We start from the raw sequence: 11,765 nt of genomic DNA, 5'->3' as shown, positions 1-11,765 counted from the left end.
CAACGAGACGATCCGCAAATAAAGAGGACCTGCAGGAAATCTGCAAACATGAGCGAAGCAAACGGGCCAGTCCATTAATATTGCCTCGTAGGATCTGAACAAGAAACGAACGGTGGACCCGAGGTCTCTCTCCTCGAGCAAAGCTATAAAAATTAATTAGCTCTTAGAAGGAGAAGTTGAACGACGACTATACCTCAACTCGTTCAACAAAATCCATGAAGCCATCCTCCCTTGAAACGATCGTCGACCTCTCTCCGTGTTCGAAGGATCTAAGCTGGCACGGTGTAATGGATCTCCGATGGATGATCGATACGTTATCCCACGAACGACGTCCGATCCAAAACCTTTTTCTCCGCGTTGTTGTTCCAACGTATAATTAGTCATTGATTCGATTCGGGAACGTTTTGTTAAGATGGTTATATTTTAGGTCTGGATCGTGTCTACAAGATGATTCATTGCGACTGTGAGATTTTGAATCGCGATATATATATATGTTTTATCTACTTTATCTATTTTCAGTGATGAAACAAATGTTCTTTTTTTACTTTCACCTTGAAATGATCTTTGTGGTAAAGATATTCAATTATAATTTTAACTTCTGCTTGAATTTTAGGAGTCGAGAGGAATAAGACGTGTGTATAATCCTCTCGAGATAATTCTTTGTTCTTTTCCGAAAATATAGTGACCCGCGTTGTACACGAAATTTTCGATAAAGCCCGTGTGTTTGCCAACTCTTCACAGCGGTAATGTTTACTAGCGCTAATGGCTCGTTTTACAATTGTAGAAGGAAAAGAGGCTGCCGGGTAGAAAATGAAAGAGAGGCGTCTAATTTGACGTAGTACAATTGTCATACAGGACAGAGGGAATTCGATTATGGCCAGTATCCACAAATTGCCTTCTAGTTAACGGGAATATCTTGCGGTTGAACTATCGCGAGATAATTACACTTCAACCGCTATAATAGCAAGTTAGTTATAGAGCGGCGGATCTTAACTCGGGATCTGCGAGCTTGGTTGATCGAGCACATCCACGGAGCAAAGGATCCGTTCTGTCATCGTTTACTTCTCGAGAAGACAAACTTGAATCCACGAATGTTTGAGGAAGCCGTTTACCAGTCATGTGAACCACGCGATGCCAATGTTAAACTGGCTTCTTCTTTTTATTTCTATTTGTTTTTCTCCTTCTTCTGTCTACATTTCCTTCGTTCATATTTCCACGAATTCTTTTCTGGTTAAAGTAGCTCTAGAAATTGCAATTTAATACGATCCCCAAGATAATTCTCTTGTCTACGAAATTGTATAAATATCGGAGATTGACGGAACAATTGGTGGTTGACATATTTTTAACTACGAATAATGTTTCACGTTAATCTGCTTCTTTCTAATTAGCCTGTAAAAAAATAGCATGGAGATCGAAAGGACGCGATTGAATAAATTAGAGAACTGAACTTTAATCGACATAGAAACGCGAGAGGAAAAAGAAAGCAGCCAGATGTAACGCGACAAGAGGTAATAGATATTTTTCCAAGATTTAAAAGTGTCTGCAAGAGTCAACCCACGGAACCTTACCTCACACTATGTGCACTGGCGTTCAAGCTCGAGAGCTCTTCGCCTTCGGAACAATAAAACCATTCCTGTGGGGGAGTGAAACAACTCTGGAAACCGTTCTTCAGATTGCTGATGGAGGCACAGGTAGATCTCTATTCGGCACTTGAAAATAAAATTCTTTCGTTGCAGAATTCTCTCGTTTAACGTATTCAACGTTTAATAAGTTATATATTTATATATTTGAAAATATTTGTAAAAATCTTGTCTCTACTAATTTCCTTGCCGTTAGAACTTACCATTTTGCTATACATAACGTAAAATTCCTCTACTCGCAGGATCATAATTCACACGCACAAACAGAGTCGAAACACGAAATGACGATGTTCCCGACCGAAAGGATACTGCGAAACAGCAACTTTACAATCACAGAACAGATTTTACGAGGCAATTGGAAATCAGAACGGGATGACCTTTGTTCGGAGATCTTTTATGAGCCCCAAAAACGTGCATATGGAGACGGTAGTTCGTGGACGAACCCTCGAGGACCGAACAATCGAGTGCCCCAAGAACTACCTACTCACTTACAGACTCTCACCTCGACTAGTCTACCTTTCTCTGTCCCTTGTTCTCTCTCTGTCATTCCATTTCTCTCCCCCTCCCTTTTAACAACCCTGTCCTGCGGCACCGAGTCATAACCACAAGGAGTACAATGGGTGGAAACCACTGGCGGCTTTTCACTGCCACTTCTTCGTCCCGCCAATTAATTTCCGTGGAGCCGATCTCGTTCCTCAAGGAGACCACTCAAGAGCTGCCGATGGATGAGCATAAATCTTCAAATCCGTCGTGTCGCCCTTCTTTCTCCCCTCCTTTTGCCCAGTGCTATTAACGCGTTTAACTTGTGAGATCCACCTGAGTTGAGAGTAAGACCCTCGAGTGTTCACGATGGGCCAGTCATTCATCTTTTTATGACCGGCTCCTTTAAGACATCGTGCACGCGTCTAATTGTTACCTGTATTTTATAGCTACTAGAATAAGCTATGTGACGGTATATGGTTCTTTGAAGAGGAAGGACTCGGAGGAATTTACAATTTTTGGTAAGATAGAAAGGAATTTTCTTTTCTCGTTCGAGAACCTTTGGGTAATATTTTTTCGAGTAACGAGTAAATTTTTCTCTAATACGTAATCTGAAGATAAATTACGTTCTAAGTTTCCCTATTGTTTTATATCTTTTATATTTAATTTTATTTATTCGTAAGATTCGAATGATAATAGTGACGATGATATACTGTTGCAGCTACTGCAATATAAATAAGTAAGCTAATGGAGCATAATTTCACGGAGCCATCCGTGGGAACCCGGACATCTTCTTCAGGAGCATCTGCGAATAAAATATTCGCGGTGCACTGGTGGAAATAAGGAATCGTCGCGCAGGTGATCCATTTCAGAGAACGCGGCCGGCTCTCTATAAGTGCCTAGCCGGCGGAAAAATTGAAAAGCCGCGCTAATTCGCGCGACAATGCTTCCCGGTTGCACGCCGGGACGAAAGTTTATCGCGAACCTCGCGAAGAACGACCTTTGGCTAGTCGCCAGTCGTGGTACGATCTTGCGGGACTCATGGCCAATGACGAGGACTACTCATGTTGCGCTGATTTGCATAATTTATTATGGACGAACGTTTCGGCGACAATTTGGTCGACATCTTCCTGCGTTAGGAAAAATTTCCCAGTCGATCAGACGCTGACTTTGTCTGTACTATCGACGTCGATCATCGAATAATTTCTTTCGCAATATATATGGAAAAAGGAAAGCTTCTGTCTGAGCTTCGATTATTGGTAATTCTATCATGTTCATCCATTACGGCCGGAAAATAGCTGACGAAACTAATGCTTCTTTACGTTGATTTATGAAAAGCGTTACATTTAGAAGATAATCGTTTTCTTGTTATTTGTATTAATACGAATATCGATGAACCAGTAAATTTATTTTGTATGATCGATTAGGTGAATCCACCGGGCTAGGAGGCAACCGACGAGGATGCACCAACACGCGACTCGTAACACGGAATCAGAGCCATGGCCCTCGGTAACCTCGACTTGCCTGTGTGACGCTCGGTGATGGATGCACCGGCATTTACCAAAGTCGCTCGCCAGCTCGCTAGAGTCGCCTAGACGATAGGAAGGATCAGGGTGTAAAAAAGCAGCGACTTGGTCGGTGGAAGGACAAAGGAAACGAAAGAAAGAGAAAGAGAAAGAGAAACGAGGGGGAGGAAGAAACGCGAGATCCAAAGACGGCTACAGAGGGGAAGAGAAAGAGAAATGAGGGAAAAAGGAAGGGAAAGAGGTGTGCGCGCGGAATTCAGAAGCGGAAAGAGGGATGAAAAAAAGGAAAGGGGGATAGAGCAGACAGGGAGTTAGAGTGAAAGAGTAAGAGGAAGAGAGCAGGGATTAGATCTTAGGGTGAGTGGGTAGGATTGGATTTGGCAGAGGCGGCTCCTCACGTTGGTGGTAGAAGGTTGCAAGAGAAGGAGGAAAGGGGAAGCAGAGACTTTGGTTGGTGTCCGAGTGGTGGTGGGGTTGCAGATGGGGAAACGCATCGAACCAAGGGGAGAGCGTCAGAGAAGGAGAGACGTAAGTGACAGAATAGGTAGTGGTGTAGGTGAACTGGACAACCACCAGAACTCTCGCCAGTATTTAAGGGAGAGTCGCGAGCGTAGCGCGCCAGTTACTACGGCCGATTGCCTCCACGAGGTATCCCCGAGCTAAACGGAGCCACTGTGCACTGCACCGATTTCGCTCGAAAGAAAAGGGCGCGAAAAGTCTCAACCACGTGACTCGATTTTCCGAAACATCTCTCCCTTCGCCTGTTCTATTTGTATAATTCGCGACTCCGTCCCTTCGTTTGAGATTCATGTCGATTCAGTGAGGAAACGCGTCGAAACACCACGAGTTAGAGCTTCCGAGTTGACAATTAACGTTTAAAAATAAGATCCGAAATCCTTGATAGGAGAAGTGAGATAGTAAAAGGGTGATTGAGCCCGTGATAGCCATCGAATATGAACGAATGTGCGTCCCGTGAGGAAGTTCGCAGCGGTTCACGGAAGTGCACTATTTATGGAAGAGTTTGAACCGCCGCGCCAAGGGCTCTTTGGAACTTTCGCTCGTGGACCGTGCAGATGAGCGTGCTACCAAGGTATCGTAAGATTTTTCAGCGTATTTCAAGAGGAAAAGAATTTTCTAAGAATCGTCTGTTTTATCGCGTATAACCGACGACATATTAAGAATTCTTGAAAAAGCAACCGGTTAAAGGGAACGATACGGATACGTGTAATTTTTATCTCGTTCTTTCAAACGCGATAATATTTTCGCGAACTGCATGAAATCATGTGTCATCGTTCCAAGATTAGATGCTACCGCAATTCCAAATTTACATCATGATTACTTTTATCACGAAGCTCGTTGAACTCTATCGACGGAAGGCTAATGTTTTATATAAAAACCGTTAAAATTTCTTTAATTAAACAAATTAAAACATTACAGAATTCCAAGATTCCAGAATCTTTCCCCACGTTTCTATCTTACTGCTCGTTTTTACTTGTCTTTTGTCTAAGTCTCCGAGAAGAGGGATTGTTTTGCCGCAGCAATGGAATTTTAGGACGCTAAAAAGATTAAAACATTACAACGTTCGGTTATCCAGCTATTATTTCTTATTTTCTTTTTTTTTTTTTATTTATTTACATTTTATGTCTATGTATATACGTTTGAGAAGAAAGATTTTTTCGGTGAGAGAACATTAGAAATTTGCGGAGTTTCTCGTGAAAAAAATAATAAACAGTCGTGGAACATATGGCTGTGCAGATATCATACGTGTTAATTACGTAAGAGCCAGCATACAGAGGCGCGGCTTCTTTTTATCTTGCCGATGAAAAGAAGATGATCGAGCCTGTGATGGCAAAGCGCCAAACAGTTCTCCACGAACGACGAGAAGAAACTGCGACAGGATCGCGGGTGGTATCGGCCCCGGTGGCTTGTCAAAGCCACGGCTCGGTGCTTTAATTTCTTCAAATCGAAGTTGTACGCCAGAAATTGATACCTCCGTTACACCGTCCATCGATCCGACCGATTCTCTTTACAACCTGTCTGTTATCGAATTTGCCAATAATACAGATAATTCAAAGAGTACAGAAACGAACAGAGATTTCACTTTAAATAGACGAACGCTAAATTATTACACATAAAGGTGGACAAATTTATATAGCGATTTATAATTTATTCTAATCATAAACTCGCACGAGGAAAGAAATATTTTTATATAGCGTTTTTACGTAAGATTATTTAATAAAAAATAATGGTAACTGAAAGAATTTATTTGACAAATAATATAAAAGTCGAACGGAAAGTGTATTTTCATAATAAAATTTATTTTATTTATTCCGAGAAGCTGCATATCTGAATAATATCAAAGAGCAAAAAGCTGGTCTGTAACGTTAAACTGAATAGCGAGAGAGGAGATGTAACATGAAACTCCTCCGAATTCCTCCGGCCAGAAAATAAAAGGATAGAAATAAAATTCAATTTGCTACCAGGCATCGTGGCGGATAGCTTAACGAGGCAATAAATATCGCGTGTGTCCAGGGAAAGAAGGCGAATCATTTGGATCCCGTACTCGATGCTGCTGGCATTTGGGCTGCTCCTGGTGCTGTCGGACGCCGGAGCTGTTCACCAACAATCGAACCTCCTCCTACCGTTCCCGAACGTCTCGTTTGGATTCGCCAAGGCCGCAACTAATCGCGGTATTTCAGTCACCAGGATCCTGCAGGACGGGGAACTCGAACGGGTGATTCGACTGCCTGGAATTTGCGCCAAGGAGACCATCGTCAATTGGGGGTAAATGATCTTCATCCTGTCTTTAAAAGAATGCTCTTTTTATTAGTTCTAAGAATCAAAGATCCTCTTCGAAGTTTCCTTCCTTTTTTTAATATTTCTTTAAATCGTAAAATCTAGGCTATTTTCAATAGCATCGAATATCTCTCGTTTAATCCTTAGCTACGGAAGAGTAATTTGAGAATTCGTTTATATTTTCAATTCAAGCCAAACAGTTACGTTAGATCAACCTCGTAACAGTGATTTTAATAAATAAAATTACCAAGAAGCTTAGGGTCTACGTAGCTATAGTAAAATTGCAAAAATACGAATGTCTGTGGTTGAAAATTTATCGCATCACACAAAGTCAATTCTCTGAAATGTTTCTGCATCGATTCCCACCTAGTCGACTCACGACCGCGTAGTATACATATTAATCGCGAATAAACTTCGCGAAAACACTCGGCAAGAATTTCTTCTTGAAACGCGAAGTTCGATTGTTTTTCCGATCGACGTTAGAGCAACATCGTAGCATCCTCTTTGCCTGGAATAACATTTCCTTCAACTAGGAGGGAACAAATCTCCCGAAGAGGCAGCATCTCACGACTACAACCCTCCCGGTGAAACCGTAGGAGTCGGTGTTAGCGAAGAGGAAAACAATGCCTCCTTTCAGCATTGCCAATACGCGTGGGAGCCACGAGACTGGCTACGTATGCATTTAACTTTGGTTACCTCTTTCAATACGCCGCGCGTCGTCGTTTTTACATCGACTAACTGATACCGGGCATACGTTTGCAGTTTACTGGACGCGCGTCCTTGTCAGCCGGAAACTGCATAGAATTACCACAGCGCTAAATCGAGTCGGTCGGCTCTTTTTCTTTAAAAAGAGACTCGCGTATTTCCCACGTGAGTGTGCCTCTTCTCGCGGTTCTTTCTTTTTAAAGATCCAATGCGTCCAGATGCTTCTTCTCCCTTGAAGATTTACGACTAAAGGTTTAGAAAATAATAGGAAGATTTTCTCGCGGAGAAAAAAATTGAAAAATTGTTCGATTCGCCACGGTCCTCGAATTTTCATCCCAATCGATGATTGATTTCAAACGAAACAATAACGTTAGATATTCCGGTTGAACTGATCGCATGGGAAGATTTTTTTTTTTTATTTAAGAAACGATATTATACCTTGAAAGACGAAAATTAAAAGCGAAGCGTACTTTCCAGCATGTAGTAGATCGTACAACGATGGTTATATCGTGTTTTGTTAAATTTTCGGATCGAAAACAATTTATCGCGTACAGCCGTGGACAGCGACCGCTAAGCCAACCGAGGCCTTAAGCCGAAAAGCGGCAAGTTAAGTAAGCAAGGATTAGGTGGAAGCAGGAGACCGAACATCGAGAACGGTCCCAGAGCTGCTGGCCTCGGACCAGCGGTTGTAACTCATCTGCGGATACTCTCACGAGGATACCAGGGAATTCCACGACCGCGAAACGTCACCTTGCACTTAAATCGGTGAAAGCTCTTTTGCTGTAACGAGAAAAGCACGCGGCTTGCCTGTTCTCATGATTCGCCAACGACACCATCGTTCTCGAACCATCAATTCTTCAACGAGAAACGAAATCTTCCGATTCGATGAATACGTTAGAGAACTCCAATCCTTCCGGTTTACGATTTCTTTGGTAACTATTTACACGTTTGATTCATAGTAACGAGTCACGATTGTCAGCTAGATGAAAAATAACGAAGAATGATTTTATTTGTATCAAAGTTCGCAAAATGTGAAATTAAAAGGTGAAAAAATAGCATCAGGGCTAAAAGAATTGGTTGAATGGTTCTCGTTCCAATTAATTGTAAATAGTATTGCAAAATAGAAGGTTTATAGTTTCTTAATCGCTCAGAGTGATTCATACGTAACAAGTAGACGAAAAGACACGTATTGGAACGAGAACACATGGACGGAACATTGTTATCGTGGAACAGCCGTCGACGAATTTAACGACGACCATTTAACGTCGAAGATGTTTATCGACGAGTTGAAAAGAAGGCGGGGGAGCATCAATCATAGCTGCGCGTTAATCACGAGGAAGTATCGTGCAACGCGTGCGTGTGATCGATCTAGCGTGAATTACACGGGCATCGCGTTAGGGTTTTAGCTACTTTAAACGAGCGTATTAAATTAAATAATTAAAGGTGCGTCTCTTCTTGTATCATTCGTCGTCGATGCGAAAAGAACTAACAACTAAAAAAACGCTAAAAAGGAAAAAACTCAAGCTACTTGAGAAGAGTATTTTTCGCGTTATATGCAACTAATAGTTTATTAAAATTCATGTTAGGGAAAGATAATTCATTTTCTAAGCTTCGGCGTGTATCGTCATAACATTTTTAAATTGCAGTGATCTAAATAATAATTCTATTCTTCATAATACATGTATGACTGTGATAGAGATACGGACGTAGCACTGAGGCAGGTCTGGCTACAGGAGACGGCCAGAAAGGTGCAACTGATATACGAGGGTGGCACGCTTACTGACTGTGTGGACGAGAAACTCGACGTCGGTGACGAGAGATCCTGCACATCAAGCACGCACTTGGACGACGATTACGGCGATGAAACGTCCGTCGAACTGTTCGATGTGGACGATCAGGAGGACTCGTCGAGGATCCCGCAGGACCTCTCCTGGCTCTCGTCCACGTCGGATCTACGTCATCGGTGCACCCACGTAAGGAACAGGGCGCGAAATCAATTGATTTCACAACATCGACGAAGGTATAAAAACTATAATAAAAAGAAAATGTATGAAATATAGCATAGAATAAAAAAACTGTGATCCTGTTTTATGGTATCATCTAAGAATATAACGAAATATATCGAGGTTCGGTCATCGAATCACTCTGGATAGAAATAACGAATAAAATCGTGGATAAAGGTTTTTTAACCAGTCTATCTCGATGTGCTAGTTAACTTTTTTCTTCAAATATAGCATAAAGACACTTTCAGCTTTGCTAAATCGATAAATCGAATTTCTAAAATAGGAGAATTATCTACTTGTCGTACTTGTTACAGAGATAGAGAGAGAGAGTTTTCAGTTTTTCTTTATATATCACGTAATACAGGAAATACTCGAAGCTTTTAAACGGAACGAGCAGCAGTCACCGCCAGAGACGAGGTAAGAGCCGCTCGCGAAGGGACTTGTTGATGATCCCAGGGACACAATGGTGCGGCCGCGGTCATCGGGCCACGAAATACACGAATCTGGGCGGTTTTGGCACAGCAGATGCCTGCTGTCGCAGACACGACACGGCCTGTCCTTTTTTCATTCCGGCTTTCGAGACGCGCTACGGTCTTTTCAACTGGGGTATCTCGAGCATGATGCATTGTGCCTGTGACGAACGGTATCGAACGGTATCGATTACAGTACTGCTTTGCTAACTGGCCTCAAATCGGGCCAATTAATTATGAAGGATCTCTGTCAAGGTCCTGTTGCATTACTCGATTAATATTATTATTATAATCGATTGATATTACAATACGTAAGTTACAAATTATCGATGCTAAGAAGTTTCACGTGAAATTGATAGAGAGATAGAGTTTAGCTGGAATTTCCTACAAGGACGCTTTCAGTTCGGTTAGATGCAGCGTTCACACACAGAGATTTTCTAACAGTGTGAGATGCTTGCAGTACGATACATCGAAGAAGCGTATTTCGCACAAACGATCTCCAACTATTGCATTTGCATCAAACGTATGCGTTTTATAGGAAATTCCACCCTTAGACAGCAATAGCCGAGTTGTCTAAAGTTGTCAGTCGGTCTACATAGAATCAGTTGAATGTCGGAATTCGGACGTCGATGTCAGACGAACGAAATAAAAAAAGATACATTTTCAAGAAGTAGCTTCAAGAGTAAAGATGAGCAACTCTTAACGAGATAAAATTTTGGCCAGTTAGCAAGACAATCTGTAGATTCGAATGAATTTATCAAAGACCAATCCGAATGCGAATCGAACTTATCAGATTCTTTGTCATATTTACAGATTTCGTACGTGTTTAAAGATGGCAGACACAGCATCCGCGAATTTTATCGGCAAAATCTTCTTTGACGTTCTAAGAACGAAATGTTTTATATTGAAACCGCAAAAGGTTTGTACGAAATGGTCCTGGATGGGCAAATGCCAGCATCACGAATACCGAAAGCAGGCTCATGTCCGTGAAAATGTTCCTTATCATTAAATTAAATGGAAGAGATTTAAAAAGAGAGCGACGAATGTTTGAGAATATTCTTTTTCTAGAGATGTCAATACCAATTCTCAGGGATGTAATAGTTTATCGAGAGTATTCGATCATGACCCGATCGGTCATTTTTGGACAACAGATCACAGATAAAAGCAGTCATCCTCTTTGACCGTCTGAATGACAGAATGACAATACGTAGTGGTCGCTATAGAAAGTGTAATCATTAGAGTAGATTGACGACAGTTTTATATCATATTTCAGTTCCTTGGATCGATTCTTTGTAAGATCGAGTTAATCATCATTTATAATTGTAAAGTTAATTGGTCGAGTATCTAGAATCTTTCAAACATATCAACTACGAAAATTATATGAAGCAGATTTACTAATATAAAAGTGGTTTGTATTTAATTTTTCATATTTGCAAGGTCAGATTCGTTTTAGACTGCTGATTTTTACTTAGTGGCTTAATGGTAAAATGAAATGAAACGGAGAAATGAAATCGTTCGAAATAGACAGGGTATCATTTTTATTATCTATATACTAACTATGTAGTCGTTATTGTCTTTGAAAATGCCAAATAAATTATTCTGTAGATAAATTATAATAAAACTGTACATATCATGAGTAGCATAATTTTTCAAGCATAAAAAAACTAGAAAAAATCGCTATATTAACAAGTAGTTTAGAAAATGAAAAAATCTCTTTCCTACAAAATTGTTGACTCTTGTAATTAGAAATCTGCGTAATAGTTCACTTACTTTTATCTTATTTTCTTGGTTATGTGTACAATAACGCTGATTCTGCGTTAATTGTGCTCGTGCATGTATTCTGTATGATTGTATTTATGTATGAATGAGTCATGTTCGTGCGATGTAAAAATGTTGAAAAGAAAATCAAGATTGTAACGATACAAAAGTATTTAAATATTGAAATATATGCTGTATTTAAATGCGACATATAAAAAATAAGTGTAATAAGTTAAATATGCAATATCTCCTCGTATTGTATAAATGAAAATAATTCATAGATATATAAATATAAACTATCAAAATTCTTAACAGTAGGTACATCGTTGTAAATATGTATAATAGTGATATAGTACTAACATATTTAATAAAGGATGCATTATAAAA

The 11,765-nt window shown here is 40.5% G+C and overlaps 1 protein-coding gene across 2 annotated transcripts; it reads left to right on the top strand.

Annotated features, from left to right (window-relative positions):
* The first annotated feature begins 3,396 nt into the window (after positions 1–3,396).
* Positions 3,397–11,765, top strand: LOC117210940. 2 transcript variants are annotated; one of them, XM_033454420.1, is made up of 5 exons: positions 3,397–4,174; positions 6,179–6,430; positions 8,844–9,167; positions 9,515–9,793; positions 10,434–11,765. In XM_033454420.1, the coding sequence occupies exons 2-5, from the start codon at positions 6,213–6,215 to the stop codon at positions 10,627–10,629; spliced, it is 1,017 nt and encodes a 338-aa protein (XP_033310311.1). In that variant the 5' UTR covers positions 3,397–4,174; positions 6,179–6,212; the 3' UTR covers positions 10,630–11,765. The 2 variants fall into 2 exon arrangements, with proteins under 2 accessions (XP_033310311.1, XP_033310307.1); XM_033454416.1 differs by having other exon boundaries at positions 3,397–4,736.

Source organism: Bombus bifarius, unplaced genomic scaffold (assembly GCF_011952205.1).
Source record: "Bombus bifarius isolate JDL3187 unplaced genomic scaffold, Bbif_JDL3187 scf7180000007970, whole genome shotgun sequence".
NCBI lineage: Eukaryota > Metazoa > Arthropoda > Insecta > Hymenoptera > Apidae > Bombus > Bombus bifarius.
Note: the sequence above shows the minus strand (reverse complement) of the source record. Positions and strands in the feature narration are given on the sequence as shown.

Excerpts from the sequence above, each read along its gene's own strand:
- LOC117210940 (XM_033454416.1), top strand. Across the intron at positions 6,431-8,843 it reads GAGACCATCGTCAATTGGGG|AGATACGGACGTAGCACTGA; the intron begins GTAAATGATCTT and ends TGACTGTGATAG. Across the intron at positions 9,168-9,514 it reads ATTTCACAACATCGACGAAG|GAAATACTCGAAGCTTTTAA; the intron begins GTATAAAAACTA and ends CACGTAATACAG.